The sequence below is a fragment of the Bubalus kerabau genome, chromosome 1, assembly GCF_029407905.1.
Source record: "Bubalus kerabau isolate K-KA32 ecotype Philippines breed swamp buffalo chromosome 1, PCC_UOA_SB_1v2, whole genome shotgun sequence".
NCBI classification, from domain to species: Eukaryota; Metazoa; Chordata; class Mammalia; order Artiodactyla; family Bovidae; genus Bubalus; species Bubalus kerabau.
Window position 1 is genome coordinate 48,596,521 of NC_073624.1, and position 20,926 is coordinate 48,617,446.

The window sequence follows — 20,926 nt, forward strand, 5'->3', positions numbered from 1 at the left end:
GAGCACCGGCGTCTCATTTCTAAGTGTGGAGCACACTGGACACAACCAAATGGGAACTGTGCTGTGCGTTTACTTGGCTCTGTGCGGACCTCTGGATGGAGCTCCTGCCACTATCTCCGATTTGGGGAAAGGTTGAGCTGGCAAGGTGGCTGGTGAAACACCTGCCACTTGTCAGGGGGCAGTTAGGTTTTTTGTGACCAAAGCATTAAAAATGAACTGGATGATCCAACTATTATCCACAAACCCTGACTCCAAATTTCTGCCTCTTTAGTCTAATTTCTTTTTTTAATGCCTTTTATTTTGGAAGAATTTTAAATATACAGAAAAGTCCCAAGGTAAGAGAGCACAGGGGTTCCTGTAAACCCTTCACCCAGCCTCTTCTTGCCTTAGCTTGGCACTGTCACAAGACCTTAACACGGGGACACTGCTATTGACAAAACTACGAGCTTCACTCAGGTTTCACTAGCTTTTCCTCTCTGTTCCAGAGTCCCACACTGCATTTAGTCACCAGGTCACTGACTGACTTTTAATCAGTTAGTGTTATGTATTTAAGCTTGTTTGGGGAAAAAAAAAAAATTAAGCTGCAGCATCACAGGCTTTTCATTTGTAGGACTGAGCACTTCCTTCCTCAGGGGCCTGTCACCCGGTGGACAGGGGTCCAGGTTAGAGTCTTAAGGTTCCAACAGACAGCTGTTGGGCACTGTGGACTCAGCCACAAGCCAGACTTTTCTCCAGGCATCATGAAGACCACTGACTTTGGTTCTTTGCAGACCCTGTTGCCCCTCGCCTACTTAGACCCTCTCCTGGGATTTCGTCTGCCCCCTGAGCACTGGGCAGGGCAGTCCAGACTCCTTCCAGCATCCCATGGGCCTCCCCTCTCCTCCCGCCATGACTAAACTCACTGTGGCTTTGTTCCCACCTCCTCGCCTACCCCTCTCAAGAGAGGAAAAGCAGCAACTGGAGCCAGGGCCCTGGGTTCATACCTCAGCTCTGCTGATGACCAGCTCTGTGACCCTGGGCATGTCCCATGACATCTCTCTGCCTGAGCAGTTTGCTGACCTGGGACATGGAGACAGTAAGGGTGCCTACCTTATGGGGGGGAAGGGGAGGATTGAGTGAGTGACGCTGTACCACATGTCCACATCAGAACCTGGCACGTGGGACATGCTCAGCATCTGTCAGTTGTCCCAGGGTCACCCCTGCCTGCCAGCCAGCCTCCTGAGGCCACAGAATCACTCACCCCCGCATGGCCCTGGCATGAGACACCTGAAATTAACTGCACTACAGTAATCCTGTCACTTCCCAACTCACTCGGGCTTCTGTCATTTACTCTTCATGTTTGTGGGTTCACTCAACTCTGAGACTCCGACTTCACCCCTCCCCCTGGCTCCTGCAGTAAGGTAAGGGCCACACAGCTCAGTTGGGCCCGGGGACAGAGAGATGAGAACAACCCAGCTCCGCCCACCAGAAATGCGAGGGTCCAGCAGGAAAGTCACCAAATGAGTTGATCACATCAAGCCCTCTGTCCCCTCACAGGTTCAGGTGGCTCCTGGGCCTCGGGGGTCCCCAGGGATGACCTCCATGGGGAGGGTGCCTTTCCCCACATACAGCCCCTTCATGCCCAGCTTGGGGTGGAACCCTGGGGATATCACCTGACATACGGGAGCCCTGGCCCGTAGATCCCAGCTCATGCCTGCCTGCTAGGCTTCCTCTTCTGATGGCTGGAAACCTCACCTTCCAGCCTTCATCAAGACACTGATTGGGAGCTATATGGAACCAGGCACAGGAAGGAGTGTTTACATGCAAAGCCTTATTTAATTCTCATGTCAAATGTATACCATAAAAGGAATCTTACATATGAGGAAACTGAGACAAGAGGGGCTTTACTGTTTATACCATCAAGTGGTAGAAGCTGAGTTCCAATCTGATGGAGCCCAAAGTCCCTGGTTTTAACCTCTCCCACTGTGACCTAGGAGCCCAGGGTTGCCAGGGAAACTGCCCTGGTGGTGGGGAGCGGGGAGGCCGAGCCAGGGGCAGTGGCCACTCACCTGTAGCAGCTCCAGGTCTGCTGGCTCCGTCTGGGTGGGCACCAGCTCTGTCAGCATCTCTGACATCACCCTCACGTTCCCGCTCACCATTTCCAGCTCACTGCGCAGCTTCCCGATCTGGAATACATGGTAGGTCTTGCTGAGTGAGGCCAGGGTCCAGAGCCGCTGCTCCTCCCACAGCGTGGCACCACTAGCCCAACCTGCTGGCACCCTCTCCAGGCTCCTGGACCATAGCCTTGTGCCAGGAGGCCTGTGGGGGGCTTATTCCCATCCTCACCGACCAGCTTACAGAGGTGCTACCAACCGTTACCATCTCCAAGCTGGGGTGCCCGGAGCAGGGAGAGGCGAGGAGGAAAGAAGCTGAGCGCTCCAGCATCTCATGGATGCTGGCGCCTAACGAGGCCCTGAAGGGCAGTTCCCCCGAGGGGAGAGGAGGGAGGCCGTCCTCCTAGGAAGATGGGGTTCTGTCTTGCTCCAGCCTGCTCTGGTGTCCCAGATTCTACCAAGGGTAAGTCCCAGTGCCACCCCCCACCTGAGTATGCATGTGAGCAGATTCTCAACGACCACGGTCCCAGCCCTGGCTTGGGAAACAGCTGCACATCAAGTCGCAGAGTCTTAGCACCCAGGTGAGGTGATGGAAGTGCCCTGGTGTAGCATCTCACACTGTGGGCTCTGCGGGGTGTCTTGTGTCCTCATGGACAACGTGGACACTGTGAATGCCCAGAAAGGGACCCTTGTGGACGTTGCCAAACATGACCTGGCTGATGAACCCTTTGATCACGGGCTGTCTCATGAGTCTAAGATTTAGTGGCCTACATTTTGGGAAATGCTGGATGTATTCTAAATTGGGTGACCCAGTTGATTTCAAAATACAAGTGTTATCATATAAATTCACGGTGCCTGTGAAGGCAGTTGCCATTCTGATCACCTCTAAGTGACAAGCACTTATCGTATGTTGCTAGTTAACCCTGACCACAGTCTCATGAGACAAGTATCACTACTCCCCACCCCTTATAGATGAAGAAGCGGGCCTGCAGACACAGTCTACTGCAGTCTGCCAGCACCTTCCAGACCTGTGAAATGTTTGGTACATTTGTCCTGTTTAATGAAGGCTCTTGGTAGAAGCGAGTGGAAAAACGACTGATCACAAACCCCGCGTGTCTGGGTCAGATGGGACCTAATTACAAGGAGTCTGGGAGTTACATCAACGTGTCCCAAAAGACAGACGGGCCCTCTGAAATTAAACTACTCAGACTACTCAGTCTTGTTTAGCAAGAACCTTTTTCCACTGGACATAATCAGTCTTAATCTACACAGAGGCCAGACTTCAGGCAAACTGGTTAAAATTATAACCAGGTTAGATCAGTTTTGTCACCCTGCTTATTTAACTTATATGCAGAGTACATCATGAGAAACGCTGGGCTGGATGAAGCACAAGCTGGAATCAAGACTGCCAGGAGAAATACCAATAACCTCTGATATGCAGATGACACCACCCTTGTGGCAGAAAGCAAAGAAGAATTAAACAGCCTCTTGATGAAAAGTGAAAGAGGAGAGTGAAAAAGTTGGCTTGGCATCTGGTCCCATCACTTCATGGCAAATAAATGGGGAAATAGTGCAAACAGTGGCTGACTTTATTTTGGGGGCTCCAAAATCACTGCAGATGGTGACTGCATCCATGAAATTAAAAGATGCTTACTCCTTGGAAGGAAAGTTATGACCAACCTAGACAGCATATTAAAAAGCAGAGATGTTACTTTGCCAACAAAGGTCCATCTAGTCAAGGCTATGGTGTTTCCAGAAGTCATATGTGGATGTGAGAGTTGGACTATAAAGAAAGCTGAGCACTGAAGAATTGACGCTTTTAAACTGTGGTGTTGGAGAAGACTCTTGAGAGTCCCTTGGACAGCAAGGAGATCCAATCAGTCCATCCTAAAGGAAATCAGTCCTGAATATTCTCTGGAAGGACTGATGCTGAAGCTGAAACTCCAATACTTTGGCCACCTGATGCAAGAGCTGACTCATTTGAAAAGACCCTGATGCTGGGAAAGATTGAAAGCAGGAGGAGAAGGGGACAACAGAGGATGAGATGGTTGGATGGCATCACTGACTCAATGGACATGAGTTTAAGTAAGCTCTAGGAGCTGGTGATGGATAGGGAGGCCTGGTATGCTGCAGTCCATGGGGTTGCAAAGAGTTGGACATGACTGAGCGACTGAACTCAACTGAGATCAGTTTTGGATCACAGGGTGATTTTACAACATTTATGCACCTTTTATTATTGGGCCTATTATTTATTAGGAAAACGTTTCTAGTAATATTTGTAACTCTGGGGATTGACTTCATAACTTGCTGCTGCTGCTGCTGCTAAGTCGCTTCAGTCGTGTCCGACTCTGTGCGACTCCATGGACTGCAGCCTACCAGGCTTCTCCGTCCATGGGATTCTCCAGGCAAGAACACTGGAGTGGGTTGCCATTTCCTTCTCCATCATAACTTGCTAGAAGTACAGAACTAAATAGGTTTGAATGTGAAGCTGTTGGTAAGCTTATTTGTTTCTGAGGCTAAATAATACATAGACATTTGTAGAACACCTCAGAAGTGACACCCACGGTGCACAGGCCATGAACGACTGCCATCCACAAGTAAACTGACCAAACACCCAGAGATGCTGGGCATGGCTGTGGATGTCCCTCGTAGGACAGAAGCAATGGCGCTGGCCTCAGGGGCAGGAGGGACAAGTGGCATGGTCTGAAGAAGGAAGTCCTGCAAAGTTACTCATGGGGCGCCAGAAAACCCTGCCCAGGACTGGCCTCCAGGATCTTACACTACATACAACCCCAATCCTCTTGTTAGGGCTTTATGGGAAGTATCATGGTGTGAGACAAGGGTTTAACATTTTTTCGGTGCCGATGTTTGAGAATCATTATTTTAGCGAGAACCTCTATTCAAATGAAATCTTGTGTGAGCACCTGAGCAAATCCTAGCAGGGAGTGGAGCTGCTGTGGATGAGGGGCCATCTGCTGAGTTGTTCCTCTTCCTGGCATTGCCCAGAAGGCCCCACAGAGGAGACAGTGTGGAGAAGGGCCTGGGTGCAGGACAGAGCCTGCCTGGAGTCACAGACTTGAGCTTGAATCCTGGCCCTGTCTTCATTGGGCTGTGTGGCTCTGGGCAAGTTAACTGACCTCTCTGAGCCTCATCTCCCAAATAATGAGCCCCTCTGGGGCTGCCTGAGGACTGGCTGGAGTACCTCCACACTGCCAGGACCCCCTCCGTAATGTGCGGGGAGGTGCTGAGCCTACGGCTGTGACCCAGGTTTGATTACCTGCTCAGGGGTAGGCGTAATGGGTGTGTCGCTGGGGAGTAGGGCCGAGGTGGGCAGGGGTGTGGTGTGTTGGTTGGAGTCCCCTCGGTGGCTGGTGTCAGTGCCCACGGAATTTTGTCCTGACTGTGTCTCTGAGTTGAACACGGTCTAGAAGGCAACAGGCTGAATCAGCAAGGCTGGAAGGTCAGGGGCCCCCAGGAAACAGCCGCAGAAACCCCTCTGGAGTGACCCCTGCCACTCCTGCCACTGCCCCTCACCCTCTGGGGCGTGTGGATGGGCGACAGCATGTCCAGGTCAGTCATGGGGAACTCCAGGCCCTTCCTCCGCAGGTCCTCGTAGACGGTCACCACACCTGTCAAGTCGGGCGAGCTGCGGAACGCGTCAGCCCAGGACTGAGAGGGGACAAGGGGACAGGGCTGATAACTGCTCCTCAGTGGCTCCTCTGCAAGCCTGCCTGCCACCCCAGGGAGCAGAAATTCCCTCCTGGATTTGCTGGTCCTTTGGCAGCATCACCCGGGCAGCCAGGCCTCTGCCAACTAGGCTCCCTCATTCAGAAGGCCTGTCCGCAGATGAGCAAGATGGTCCCGAGAGAAACCGAAGTAGACAGACAAAAAGCAGCACTGACGGGGGCACCTTCTTCCCCGCCTGCCCTGGGCTGCCCGCACGCACCTGGATGAGGGTGAGCACCTTGTCGTGCACGATGGTGGGTGGGTTGTTTTTGGGCAGGATGGTCCTCACCAGCACACCCTCCACAAAGTCCTGGCTGGCCACCAGCACGTGGAAGCGGTGCCCACAGTTCTTGACGCAGGTTTCCAAGACCTGGATGCCGTGTGGTGCCCGTGAGCACCTGGCAGAGAGGGGGGGCACCCAGGACCCCACCCTCACCCCCGACCCACGTCCCATCATGGAGACCCTGCAGAGGGCATGGCTTTCTCCAGTGAGACCCAGACATGGAGGAGCAGGGACGAGGCTGGATTCAGGGGCTGGGTGGCTTGGGGTGAGCCTGGGGTGGGCAGAGGGCTGAGTATTGGCTGGAGATCCCTGGCTGAGTGGCCTTGGTGCCCACAGAATCCTGTCCTGAGGCCTTCTCTGAGCTGAGCACAATCTAGAGGGAGGTGGCTCTTCAGGTGGAAAGCAGAGAACTTTCACTGAAATGGTGACCCTGTGGCCTAGGAAAAAGGTGTTCAACTTTCTTCCCCCACTCCTGTCCCCACTTCCTGGCAGGAGCTGCCTTTGACTTTCAGTTTAGTGGATTAATCCAAATATAAGTACTGCCTGGGGGAGGCAGAGACAGAGTCCTCCCAACCCCACTCCCCAGCCAAACCCACGCTGACTGCCAGCTCATGTCTGTCCTGCCCTGCTGTGGGCAAGGACTGGCCTTGGCCTCTGACATTTGCATTACGTTCATTTTTCAGGGCCAATTAGTCCAAGTGTCAATTGGAACTCAACTTGGGTACTGCCTGCCAGAGGCCTGTGTGCACTGAGCCTCTGTGTCACCGGGCAGGTCCTCTGCCCAGGTGTCCCACGACAGGCCCTGGCGGGCTGTGGGCCTCCATGTGTCTGTTCCCCACACCAGTAGGCTGGAGAGAACTTTTCCAAATAGCCTCTCTTGTCACTCCGTGTTGGCCAGCTGTGTCGACAGGCCAGTGCTTTGCTCACAGCCCGGTAGCTTGGTCAGTAAAGAATCTGCCTGCAGTGCAGGAAACCTGGGTTCAATTCCTGGGTTGGGAAGATCCCCTGGAGAAGGAAATGGCAACCCACTCCAGTATTCTTGCCCGGAGAATCCCACGGACAGAGGAGCCTGACAGGCTACAGTGCATGGGGTCACAAAAGCTGGGCACGACTTAGTGACTGAACTGCTACCACCTGGAAGAGGGGCCCCAGGGTGGCTGGGAGTCCCACCAGGCCCCTGGTGGACTGTGGTCCCCATGGATGGAGGGATGGGGCACTCACCGTGAGAGCTAACATCACCTCGTGGAAGTTCTTGTTCCCCACGATTCTCTTCTTCACGGCTCGGAAGGCATCTTTGGGACTGGGCAGAAGGACAAAAGGAAGGATGGGTGGAGGATCAGAACCTCCTTATCCAACAGGGAGGCTGCGTGCCTGAGATCAGGAGGTGCTGGGAGATGGGAACGGCTCTCATCCACCCAGGGGGAGGCTGGTGGGTGGGTGTGGGAGCCAGGGAAGCCTCCTCCTTCTCCAAGGCCCGCAGCTGAGCGTGAAGGGTGGGATGGTGTCAGCTGGAAGGAGCGGGGAAAGTGGTTCAGGTAGTAGAGGCAGGAGTCTGAAGCAGGCCCAGGTGGGGAGGAAATGAAAGGAGGCCACGCGTGTGGTGGCAGGTGAGGGAGGGGCTGGCGAGGCCTGTGGTCATGGTGGGGAGGGGAGTGCGGCAGCTACCCTCCCTGCTCCACCTGTAACCCCACGGCCGTCTGCACGCCTCACCCCGCGTCCTTGTCCCTCAGCCCTGTGCAGGGGAGATCCACACTGCTTGGACTGCTCCGGCCTAAAAGCCTCTGTGGCCCCCAACTTGCACACCTATTGAGTAAAAGCCCAGCTGAAATCCTGCTGATTCATGACCCTTTCCTAGTCCTCATCTCCTGGCTGCATTCGCCCTGGGGGGCTGCCCGGCTAGAGAGGACACCCCCTAGAGGCCGGGGGTGGCATTCTCCTCTGACACTTTGCCTTCCCAGAGCCCAGTGCACTGCAGGAGCTCAAGCAATCCTTCTAGGCTGGGGAGAGTGGGGAGGGGGCTGTCCTGCTGTTGGCTGGACGTGTCGGGCTGTCAGTGCCAAATCCATCAAAGGCAATATAGGAGAGTCGGGAACCCTGACGGGGGCTCCGTGCAGGAGTGAAGGAGGCAGCCAAGGCTTCCTGGGAACAGACCTGCGTGGAGGGCGGTGGGGACATAGGTGACACAAGGGGTGAAAGACCACACGGCCCTAGCTGGAGAGGGACCCTGCCCCTGGGGTGTGAGGGCAGTTTTCAACCCAACGCCCTGGGGCAGCTCCTCAGCCGCCCTCAGGGCTCCAACCTGGGAGAAGCTGGTTTCTGTTCCTGGCTTGGCCGCTCACCTGTGGCCACGTCAGCGCTCTGAAGGGACGAGTCTCCACTTCTTACCGAGTGACCAGAGAAAAGGCGCAGCACCGGGAACCAGCAGTTCTGGCCTGTGTCCTGTGGCTATGGGTCTACGAGTCTAGTTCTAGTCTACGGGCCTGCGGGTCTAGTTCTCTGCCAGGGCACATAGTGGACGACAAGAAGGCCGCAACCCAAGGTGGCAGCAGACAAGAGACAAAGGCTTAGATGACAAGCTCAGTGAGGTCAAGGGTCATGTCTGCCCCGCTCCCTGCTGGATCCCCCGGGCCTTGCGCAGAGCCTGGAACTCAGGAGGTACTCACATCAACAGCACCTGAATGAGTATGACCCTAGTTCCGCCGATGTCTACAGCGAGATGGGGACTTGCTTCTCTAAGGACATGGCAGTGACCTCCAGCCTCGACATTCACGACCGGGCTCCGTGAGGTTTTCTGCCTCAGTCCTCTCAGGCACCCCACCACCTGCCCACCCCCTCACCCCCCTGCCACACTCAGGAGTCCAGATGCAGGAGGGCATGTCCCCACCCAGCACCTTGGCGAGCCCAGGGCACATGGCTGGGGAACTGGAAGGCTCTGGCAGCCACCGAGCGCTCCTGACTGGCCCTGACCATGTGCCGCAGACGCCCACAGCCTCCTTAGCTCTGAGGTTGGTGCTGCCTGTCTGCTCCCTCCACACGGTGAGGGAACCCTTGCAGGGCAACTGGACCACCGCAGGGAGATATGGGGGGAGCGCCGAGAGCCTGCTCCAACTGCTGAGCCTCATTTTCCAGACAGAGGCCTCCTCTGGTAGCTCCTCCTGCTGGCGGTGGTCATCACACCCCTTCCATCTCATCCCTGGTTTTTCATGAGAAGGACAGTGACCCTGTACCCTTCTCTGCTCCCCTCAGGGCCTTGGACAGAAAAGAGCTTTGTCTCTGAGGACAAAGACCTGGGGAGGTACAGTGATTTGCCCAAGGTCAGATGCTGGTGAGCAATGCTAGTCAGAGCCCAGGAGCTGGGACCACGGTGCCTCCGCCACACCACGTGCTTCAGTGGGATGCCCTGACCCCGAGCAGGAGGCTGTGCCCTGTGCTCCAGAAACACTAACTCTGCCCAGTCTCGCTCGGTTCTGCTGCATGTTCACTGGCCTCCCTGTGATCCCAACCCTCCGTGCTTTTGGATCTTAAGGAAATGAAAGTCTGTCCCTGCTCACGGGGGAAGCTAGGCATCCCTGATGCACAGTCCCTCCCACGGCATGCAGGGGGTGCTCGGGGCCACCTCCGGATTCTAGGAGCCTCCGGCTGGCTTTGCCCTGTGAAGATGCAGCACAGGTGATGTCCCTGGAAGAGCCAGTAGACTGTGCTGTGGCTGCTGGGTGGGAAGCATCCAGGGGCCAGCTGGCCGGCTGCACACCTGGTATCTCTGGGCCTCTCACCCACCTGATAAGATGGTCAGACTAGATCAAGGTTCTGAAATGTTTAAGATGAACTGCAGTGGCTGCCTCGCCCGCGTCCCTCTCCCTCCGCGGTCCTCACCCTTCCTCGGTCTCGTTGATGATGTCACAGATCTCCATGTTGAGCGCCCAGTCCTCGCTCTGCAGGGAGCCATCCGTGGCTTTCTCTGAGGACAAGAAATCACAGGTCACAGAGGTGTGTGGGGGTCCCGGACGGACAAACTCAGAGAGCGGGAGTGGGGAGGACAGTGCCTCTGGGCACTGAGGTGGGCCAGCACCACGTATATGGTATCACCTTCATTGTCCCATTTCGTCTCTTAATTCCTATAGTAGCCATGTGAGGCCAGGAGGAAAGCCCTGGCTGAGTCTACCATGTGAGTAGCGGATGGATTCAGAGGCCTGGCCTCAGTGTGCTTGTTTCTGACATGACAATATTGAGAACAGGGTTTGGTTTTATACTTGCAAATAAGTGTTCTTTCTTGACTTTTTAATTATCTTTGGACTTGGAAACACTTCTGAGGTTCAAAGTGTAAAAAGTTCCAAAAACACATCGAATGGAGAGTCAATCTATCTGCCTTCCCTGCCCCCAGCTCCCTTTTCCTCAGTTTCCTCTCAATTCTCCCAGTGATGTTCTTTACCTCCAGAGCCAAGGACACGGGGTTTTAAATCCTGACTCTGTTACCACAAGGCCTGGCCACGGCCTTCCCCTTTGTGTCAGCTCATCTATACAGAGGTGGACACCGAGGTGCCCTGCAGAACCACCCAGGGGAATCTGGTAATGCAAACCAGCATCGACAAGATACTTGGTGCCAAACGGATGCTTCTAAGTGGTGGCAGGTCTTTTTCTTATTAAAATTGAGGCAAAGGTCACACAAAGTAAAGTTCACCATTTCAGTGGCATTTAGCATATTCACAAAGGTGTCCAACCACTCTGTCTGTCTGGATCTTAGGGTGAGGTCTCCAGGTAGCCAGCTACGAGACTCTCCAGGTCTGGAGAGGCCGTGTTTAGAGGTCCTTTGCTGTAAAATCTGCTCAGTGTGCTCCAGTGTGAGAGGTGGTGGGTGGACAACGAACGCAGGAAGAGAAAATCCTAGGACGTTCAAAAACATTCTTTAAGAGCGAAGCGCCAACCTGTGTTCACACTGCCTGTTTTCTCTGACCTCAGCACCTTCTAGGTTCCATCCACACACAGACCTAGCTTTAAAGGAAGCTTCAGTGGACTGCATATACCCTGCTTGTCTCAGGCAAGAGTCTGCCCTGCGCGTTATCCCTGCGTTTCTGTCAAACACGCACATGAGTGTTTACCACTGGCTGGATCAGCGGTTAGGACACTAGTCAGGAACTCAGTCATGGCTGAGTTCTCAGCTTGAGAGCCCAGCTCCAGGCTAGGAGTGCTCCTGTCTGTAGCCTCGGTGCACCCCCAGACACCGCGCAGTGGGGTATCTCCCAGGAGCCCCCATGGACCAGGCACCCAGAGCTTATTACACACGATGGTGCAGGGGAGGTTCCCGCACCACCCTGCTCATGGGGTGACATGCCAGGCCTGCTCTAGGCACTGGGGGTGCAATCTGGACAGATGGACATGGTCCCTGCCTTGCGGCGCTCAAAGAGGCCGAGCTCTCAGAACAGATGAGTAGGCTCTGTGAGACTGGTCAGGGTTCTCCTCCAGCTGGCAGGCAGTCCTATCCTGTAGGGCAGAGCCTGGGCTGGGCTGGCACAGTCAGATCCCTAAAACAGTGGCTTCCATGCTCTACGTTTGGAAACTAGCCCGACTTCAGCTCCACCCTGGGTCCCCTTGGGTCCTGCAGGCTAGATGGAGGCCTGGGTAGCTCAGGACATGGGCCAGGCAGCTGGGCATCCAGGCATGGACCTGGTGGCAGGCAGGTTGCTTGGCTCCTGGGTTAGGGCTTCGAGAGGGGTTGACAAAGGGCTCCCTTTAAAAGGGTGGAAAAGGGACTTACTCATCCCACAAGTATGTCCTGGGTGTGGCTTCTCTGGGCCACACTCCCTACCCCTGGGACTTACACGCCTACTGAACCACATATGAAGAACCGAAAGAGCTAAGTGACCCCCGGGCAGGGGAGGGCTAGGTCTTACTTTCGAGGGTCTGGGGGGCAGTGGCTGATCAACCATGAAGAATAGCACCTCCTTCCGAAGCCACGTCTCAGTGACCCCCAGTCCCATGGCGGGAAGGACTCATCAACCCAAGTCCTGACTGCCTCTAATGATCCACCGAGTTCTGCCAGTTCCAGCCCTGGACGCTCTCTCCATCCCAGCCCCTCCCTTCCCCGCCCTGCTCTCTGCCAGCCAGGCCACCTCCCCGCCTTGCTCCCCTCACTCGTCCTCCATGCTAACCCAGAGTGAACTTTCTGGAACCTGAAAGTGATTGTGTCCGTCCATTCCCAAATCCTTCAAAGGTCCCTTAGCCCCTGGCTGGACCTACAAGGCTCTTCCACAGTGGTGATGTTTTCACTTCCCAAGTTATATTGCTAGGTAACACTCAGCTGTTTACATAAAGAAGGTGACTGGGGCCCTGGCAGCTATAAGGTGCCACTACTGCCCTTGTCTAACTAATGGGGAAGCTGAGGCATGGAGAGGTCACACGGTGGTGAGGGAGGGTGGCTATGGCTGCCTCTGCCCTTATCTCCCATCGGGCGTCAGGCACTCTGCTTTTCCAGAAGGATGCGCCCAGAGCACTCAGGCCATCTGCCCCCTCCTTCCGGACCCTGGTTCCACCAGTAGCCCTCGGTGGTTCCTCCATTGGTTCCTCCCTATGACCTCCCCCAGGGACTGCTGAAAACCACGGCACCTCCCTCCTCCTGGGGGAGAGAGCGGCAAGGTCTCAGAAGGGATTATGATCATTTAGAAAGGCAAGCGGCTGTTGAGGGGGCAGATGTGGCATTTATGAGAGAGAGAAAGCCATCTTGAGGAACCAGGGTGGGTGCAGCGGGACCCCTGGAACGCGAGTCTGACACCAACCTGAGCACAGGGCCAAGCTCTTTAGTCCTGAGTGCCAGCTGTGGGCGGAGCCATTTGGAGGATGGAGCTTTTTGTAGGGGGTTTAGGGTAACGGGGGCTCTGCAGTCAGTCTGAGCAGGTAGGTGAGGAAGAGGCAGAAGGGAGACAAGAGACATCTGAGCAATTCCAGCAGAAGGGAGGTGCGCCCAGACCCCTCCCTTCAGGGCTGGGACAGTTCTAGGACTTCCTCAATAAAGATGTCCAGAGACTTCCCTGGTGGGGTGGTCCTGTGGTTAAGACTCTGTGCTGCCAATGCAGGGGGTGTGGGTTCTATTCTGGTCAGGGAACTAAGATCCCATAAGCTGAGCAGCTTGACCAGAAGATTAAAAAAAAAGAAAAAGATAGAAGAAAAAAAAGAAAAAGATAGAAGAAAAAAAAGAAAAGAATAAAAGGTGCAAAACGGTCCAAGGGGTAGGCATGCTCTATTAAGGGCAGAAATTTAAACCCACAGGAATCTGGGGATGTGTGTTTTGTTTTTGGTTTTAACCGCAGAAGCAACTCAGCTGGCTATTTTAAGAAGGCAGAATAAAAACACTGACAATGGTTACTAGTTCCAAAAGAATGACAGCTGACTTCTCGAGCTCTCTGCTGGTGGCTGTGACCTTTGGAGGCCCTGGGGCAATCCTACCCTTGTCCCCCAGCTCTGGAGGAAGCCGGGCCCTGTGAGTCACCTGCTGTCGTCCGGGCGGGCAGGTGGAGGTTGGGGATTTTGGGGCGTCTGTCTGTCTGCTCAGCAGTCTGTCCTCTCCATGTGGGGCTGGTGCCGGCACAGCAGAGTGGTGGCACGGCCTTGGAGTGGGACAAGCCTGGCCTCACCTCTGAACTCGGAGACTATGGGCAAGGGTCTGAGCCTCAGAGTCTTGGTTTCCTCATCTGTGAAGCTGGAAGAAGATGGCCGCCCCTACAGGTGATGGGACTTTTCAGCCTGACAAAGTGCATGCGTCAGCTGAAGAGCAGTGGCAGGTTGCTGCTGAGTCCCATGACCATGACCCGGGATGAGAGCAGCAGACAGTGGCCACCGCAGTCTCCAGCTGCAGGCCCCTGGAGCCAGCCTGCTCGAGCCGGGCCACCCTGAGTTTCTGGAGAGCCCACCCTCTCAGCCATGGGGGAAGCCCTGCTTCATAGGAGGCCATTTCTGTGGAGCTCAGGGGACCTGTGGGTCACCATTGTGGGTGTCCGTCCCCCTGATTGCCTTCTGCCAGGTCAGCCCGAGGGCAGCAGCCTAGAGCTGCCTCCCCACCACCCTGCACATTCCGTCACCAGGTCCCCAGGGGCCCGGCTGCTCAACGTGTCTCTGAAGTGCCCACCTCTGTCATCACGGTCGCAGCTCTGGTTCCGGGCCTGTCTCCCACCCAGTCCTGTACCATTACCATCACACTCTCCTCTCCCAGCATAAATCCAACCAGTGCTCTTCTCTGTATAAATATTGTCTATGACACCCCACTGCCCGAGGATCAAAAACCAGATCTCTTCAGGGGCTGAGAGGGACATCTGAGGCCGAGCCTGGCCACGATCCGCTGTGGTCTCCTCCCTCCCTCAGCTGCCCTTGTTCTTTCATGCATCAGGGCTTCTGCTTGGGGCGCCTGGCTCCCCTCCAGGCAGGCACCAGGTCACAGGTGACGGTCAGACCTCAGCCCTCACCACCAACACTTGTCGGCTTCTCAGCACAACCAAGCCCCGGGCCCTGCACTTCTCGTCAGCTCCACTGCGCTCACCACAGCCCCTAAGGCAGAGGGCGGAGACACTGAGGAGCAGAGAAGCCAGTGGCTTGCCATGGTCATACAGTGTGCGTGTTGCAGAGCAGAGGTTTGAACCCCAAGAGTTTCTTAGCTACTAGGTTGAGTGCCTCTCAAACATACTGAACATGTGCCATCCAGGCCCCGGGAGACACTGGTGAGCAGAGCTGGCCAGGTCCTGCCTTCAGGAAGTCTGCAGCCTGGTGGGCAGCCACAGTGGCATCACAGAAGGGAAAAACTCCTGGATAGAAAAGAGCAGGTGCTGAGACAAGCACAGGGGTGTGCGATTCAGATGTGCCAATGGGAGGACCTGTAAGGCCCTACCCCAGTGTTAGCCCTGCAGCGTATCTCCAGCCAGGTGAACCGTGCCAGGCTCATCCTGCCCCTCCGCACTGACACTGTGGACAACAGCAACCAGATGACCAGCCTTCCCTGCCCATCAGCCTGGGACCCTCCTCTCCTGTCACCACCCTACAGCCCACACCACGTGCGGGGACAGCTCACACCCACACCCGGAAGTGGAGGGTGGGGATGCAGAGCCGGTCTAGAGGGGTCTGGACCTGTGAGCTCCCCCTCTGCTCTGCTCCCGCCTGCCTCAGCTGGATGCCGAGCTCTGGAGACATCTCTGTGTCTCTGGGCCCACCCTCTGGTGGGACAGAGAGTAGAGGTTCAGCCAACGTTTGTGGAAGGACCAGCCGAGGCTCCAGGGAACCTCGCTGCTGAGCACCCGTCCCCACTCTGTCCCAGGGAAGATTCCTCGTGCTTCACTGACCTAAGCTCCCTTGTCCACTCTTGAGCCCCTCTGCTGCTAGGATGTGGCTTACAAATAACAACCTGTCAGAACTCGGTAGATTTTTCTTTCTAGATTCAATGAAATATGGTTTGCAAACAGTAATGAAGTGTCTTAAAGGGCGAGGCCGACAGCTCAAGTCCCACCTTGACCGTGACCACGTCTGGGGCAGGGCTCACTGACCTGGGATAGAAGGTGAAGTAGCTGACCATGATCAAGCAAGCAGTGACATGAGGCGTCGGCTCGACCCAGAGCTTCCACGGGCTCTCTTTCCAGATCCTCCTCCTATGACCAGCTCCCCTGTGAGGGTGCCCACAGGCCACCTGATCTTCAGGAACTGTCACCTTTCCAGTGTTCAAGGCCACCTACTCATATCGCTCAAAGGAGCCATGGTGAACCCTTGAGATTTCCCTTCTAGTCTTCACTGTTTTCAGGATTTAAAAAACACATCAGCATAATTTTTTTAAAGATGTGTAAGGGTACTGTGACTATGGCTCATTTGTTTCTAACTACAATCCCTGTTCCACACCCTTAAAAGACACAGAAATATTTATGAGTGAAATGATATGCTGTTTGGAATTCACTGTACTCACCCCTCCCTCTGATCCCTGCCCCTCTCCCCACCCACGTCTGCCTCCATCGCTGGCCCAGCGCCCCTTTGCCCCCTCTGCCCACCTCTCCGCTGCCTCCCAGGTGCCCTCTTCCTGCCCTTCTCTTCTCCCTCCCACGACACACTCTGAGCGGCTCCTGTTCGTCCAGCCCTGCACCAGGTGCCAGAGGGGCAAAGATGAACAGAATCCCTGCCCTTGGGGAGGCCCAACAGCAGTCAGTGAAAACAGCTGGAGAGATGTGTTTAGAGTAAAAGGACAAGTGATGTGACTGAGGTCAGTCCAGGGCACCGGGGAGCCGCAGGGAGGGGTCAGCACCTGCGGGAAGATCCAGGAAGGTTCCAGTGAGGAGGTACCTTTTGGGCTGAGCACAGGGCATGAACTGCTGGGCTGGAGGAGATGAGAAGGGACGTTCCTGGGAGAGGAAGAGCATGAGCTGAATGAAAGACTCCAAGATGAAACCTCAGGGGTGAAGAGGAGAAGAGGAGTGACAAGGGGCTTGAGGGTCAGTCTGAAGGGCCTGAAGGAGGGAGACAAGGCTGTTCTGAAACCAGGAAAGATCCAGGAGCCGGAGGTGGGCTGAGGGTCCTGGAGGGAGCAAGGCAGCCAGAGGAGAAAGGCAGTGATGCCAACGGCCTGGAAGACCAGTCCGCGGACCAGGACAGAAGGAATCAGGCATGGACACCCCTAGCCTGCCCCCTAGCAACTCCTCCCTCGTCCCCACCCAAAACAACAACCCCACTACCCACTGGCAGTGCCCAGTCCAGGAGTGGGCAAGCCACCCAGTCCTGATCCCTGGGGAGCATGGGGTGTCTGCGGGGCTGCACTGGGGAGGGGAGAGCTTTGTCTCGCTCATTCCTTCCTTCGCTTCTGGGAGCCAGCACGGGAGCATGGCTCCTGGAGCTCAGGCTGAGGGGGGACACACTCGGGAGACAAAGTTGGCACATCCAGGACCAAGAGTCTGGGTGTTGAAAGACATCTCTGAGCTCTCAGACCAACCCTGAAACCTCCCACCTTCCGACTTCTTCCCAGGTAAGCCCAGCATGTGGGGCCGGCTTGGCTGTGTTGGCTGGGTATCTGTCTGTCACTTGCAGCCAGGGTACCCCAAAGCTTGGTGGCGGGATGTGGTGTGGAGCCTGGTCTTCTCCCTGCTTCCTCCTCCCACTGCCCGGGCCTTCTGCCTGGGCCCTGCTTCCTATGGGGCCTGCCTGGACCCCCAAAGGGCCTTGCCCTCCGTGCTGGGCCAACAGGACTCGGCGCAGACAAAACTACAAGCTCTGCTTAGTGTCATGGTAACTTTGCAGAATTTACTGCTTTGTTCCTCCATCTCTTCCATCAGGCTGTAAGCTCCAGGGTGGAGATTGTGAGTCATGGAATTCTCTACACCAGACCGGATGACCAGGCCTGTGAAAAACCTGCAGGACGTGTTTGATGAATGACTGAATGAAGGATGAGGCCATATTCACCAGGACAATAAGCCCTTAGAGCACTTTAATTTAAATGAACTACTCCCACCCTTTGGCCCCCGTAGACCCTTTAGTAGCGGCTGTGTAGAAATCCTAATCTTCCTTCCACTTGGCAGTCCTATGAACTTTTAATTTTTTTTTTTTTTAACTTTTTTGCCCATGTCATGTGGCATGTAGGATCTTAGTTCTCTGCCCCGGCATTGGAAGTGTGGAGTCTTAACCACTGGACTGCCAGGAAGTCCCAGTCCTATGAATATTTTTAAAAACTACCTTGCGTGTGTGCCCAGTCACTTCAGTCGTGTCAGACTCTTTGTGACCCCATGGACTGTAGCCCGCCAGACTCCTCTGTCCATGGGATTCTCCAGGAAAGGATACTGGAGTGGGTTGCCATGCCTCCTCCAGGGGATCCTCCTGACCCAGAGATTGAACCTGTGTCTCTTACGTCTCCTGCCTTGACAGGTAGGTTCTTTACCACTAGTGCCACCTGGGAAGCCCTAAAAAGTACCACGTTCCTCTTTAATCTGACCTCCGCGCTACATCCTCAGTTCCTGTGACCACCCCACTCTGGACGTGACCTCTAGAGCCTTCGCTGTTCCCATCAACCCCTTGGGACACTGGCCAGCTGTGCTGTCCTCCTGGAAATGCAGTGTGGGAACTCACGTACCTGTCCACATGGGAGGCGGTATCCGTGTTAACTCACCCTGGGACTACATGAGACGTTTACTCAATCCACTGTATGGACCTGACCCCCACAGAGTCTGTTGCTGTGAAAGACACTCTCCATTGCTGTACTCTATTTAGGTGTTCTAATCTCCCTTGCAGTCAGAAGAGGCCCTGTGACCCAGTGCTGGCCTCTGACGTTAGTGGAACTTTCTGGTGGCTTCCAGGGAAGGTCTTCCTGCCCTGATAACAGAGGCAGTGCTGGCAGGTGCCAACCGTGCTCTGTCACGTGCAGTCCAGCAGGAGGAGGAAACCAATGCGCTAAAGGCTGGGGGTGCGTGGGTGCAGAAATGCAGAAAGAAGAATATGAACAAACTCAAACTACACGCATTCTGGACCCACACATTTCCACTGTAAAGGAAACCTGCCAGGTCCCTGTCAGTTCTAAGGGGAAGCAATCAGGTGGGAAAGTTAGGAGAGTGGGATCTGGACACAGACAAACCCCAGTTCAAGTCCTGACGGGAGCACTCGCTGACTGTGAGACCAGAGTGAATTCCTTAACCTCTCTGTGCCGAGTTTCCCTCCTGCAGAATAGAGGAAAGGATAACTAAAGCACCGACCCTCAGGATTATGTGAGGAGGAAATCAGAGAAGACACTTCATGTGCTCCACGTCCCACCCAGCACAACAGCCAGCCCCCAAACAAATGTTACCAACTAGAAATATCAATCCCCAAATCATTGCCTGAAAATTTCAAGCATCCCCCAAAAATAGCTTTCTAAATCACATACACGCAGAGGCCATTCTTTTTCTCAGCCAGCAAACCATCCTGAAGCCCACTTTCCAGTGAATAGCTCCTTCCAGGCTCAGCATGGAAAGTTCCATCATTCTCCTAAGTTGCTGAGCCATCCTTCCCCAAAACCCTGGCTGCCTCTCCCCTGCCATTTTGTAACCACACGCCACAAGAGGAACTCGAAAATACCTCACCGAAGGCATAACTTTGGCAACCCACAATTTTAAAGTTGATACAGCTAACTATAGTACCTAACTGAAGAAAATTCCAGTTTGCTGAAAGAAGGCTTTTGAAAAACTATCCAGGTAAGAAGGAGCAAAACTGTGAAAACAGGTTTGAAGGGACTGGCCAAGGCATATATGACATTCTTTTTTTCTTCCCCCAACTCATGAATGCAAAAGATGTATGTATGACGTATGTAGGCGTGTACATTATTATTTATGTACCTATCTATCCATAGAGAGATTTAAGGGATTGCTTGTGCTATTGTGGAGGCTTCAGTATCAGTTCAGTCGCTTAGTCGTGTCTGACTCTTTGTGACCCCATGAACCGCAGCATGCCAGGCCTCCCTGTCCATCACCAACTCCCAGAGTCCACCCAAACCCATGTCCATTGAGTCGGTGATGCCATCCAACCATCTCATCCTCTGTCATCCCCTTCTCCTCCTGCCCTCAATCTTTCCCAGCATCAGTGTCTTTTCAAATGAGTCAGCTCTTCGCATCAGGTGACCAAAGTACTGGAGTTTCAGCTTCAACATCAGTCCTATTAATGAACCCCCAGGACTGATCGGATCTCCTTGCAGTCCAAGGGACCCTCAGGAGTCTTCTCCAACACCACAGTTCAAAAGTATCAATTTTTCAGCGCTCAGCTTTCTTTATAGTCCAACTCTCACATCCATAAATGACTACTGGAAACACCATAGCCTTGACTAGACGGACCTTTGTTGACAAAGTAATGTCTCTGCTTCACCCATTCCAATCCATCTTAGTTCGCTGATTCCTAGAATGTCGATGTTCATTCTTGTCATCTCCTGTTTGACCACTTCCAATTTGGACTCATGGACCTAACGTTCCAGGTTCCTATGCAATTTTTCTCTTTACAGCATGGAACCTTTCAAAGTCTGCAGGACAGACTAGCAGGAGACAGATGCAGTTCAAGTACAGAGGTCATCTGCTGGCAGCATCCCATCATCTGGGGAGGCCAGTCTTTCTTCTATGCAACTGGTCAGATGAGGCCCATCCATGTTATAGAGGGTAATCTGCTCTTCTCAAAGATGGACTTAAATGTTAATTTCATCTAAAAAAATACTTTCACAGAAACATCTAGATTAATGTTTGGCTAAATATCTGTGTGGGCTTTCCTGGTGGCTCGGCCAGTGCAGGAGATGCAGGTTTGATCCATGGGTCGGGAAGATGCCCTGGAAGAGGGCATGGCAACCCACTCCAGTATTCTTGCCTGCAGAATCACCTGAACAGAGGAGCCTAGTGGGCTATACAGTCCATGGGGTTGCAAAAGAGTTGACACAACTTAGTGACTAAACAACAACAACAAATATCTGGGTACCATGACCTGGCCAAAATTGACACACGAAGGGAACCAACCCAGGGTTTATCCTGCATCAGTGTATTCAAGCTCCAGGTGAACAGAGGACATCTCTGCCTGTCCTTCGTTCTCCTGGTCTCAATCTCTGTAACCCGGCTGGCATCTCCCTCCCGATTCCCTCCTTCCCTTTCCTGCTTTCCCCACAGGTGTAAAGCCCAATTCCTCCCATGGGTCCTGCATAGCTGCTTGGCTCTTCATGGCACTCTGGGGTCTCTACCAGTTCTCAAGTCTTCCATGTCCATGGAAGCACAATCCCCTTGGAGGTTCTGTCACTTGCTTGGGGACATGGCTGGGGAGGGGAGGAGCTGGTACTTGAATCCAAATCTTCTGATGCAGGGTCTATGTTCTGAGCCTATTCAGA

The 20,926-nt window shown here is 54.3% G+C and overlaps 1 protein-coding gene across 7 annotated transcripts in view; it reads right to left on the minus strand.

Annotated features, from left to right (window-relative positions):
• Positions 1 to 20,926, minus strand: part of TOM1 (target of myb1 membrane trafficking protein) — a 40,130-nt gene that overhangs the window by 12,095 nt on the left and 7,109 nt on the right. For 3 of the 7 annotated variants that reach the window (XM_055574596.1, XM_055574592.1, XM_055574589.1), the window contains exons 2-7: positions 9,976 to 10,060; positions 7,324 to 7,402; positions 6,040 to 6,189; positions 5,628 to 5,762; positions 5,371 to 5,517; positions 2,049 to 2,165 (exon numbers count right to left, since the gene is read on the minus strand). In XM_055574596.1, the coding sequence (XP_055430571.1) occupies positions 2,049 to 2,165; positions 5,371 to 5,517; positions 5,628 to 5,762; positions 6,040 to 6,189; positions 7,324 to 7,402; positions 9,976 to 10,060 (713 nt within the window). Of the gene's footprint in view, positions 1 to 2,048; positions 2,166 to 5,370; positions 5,518 to 5,627; positions 5,763 to 6,039; positions 6,190 to 7,323; positions 7,403 to 7,812; positions 8,446 to 9,975; positions 10,061 to 20,926 lie in introns of those variants that run through there. The other 4 variants (XM_055574608.1, XM_055574602.1, XM_055574616.1 and 1 more) reach the window with 3 other exon arrangements.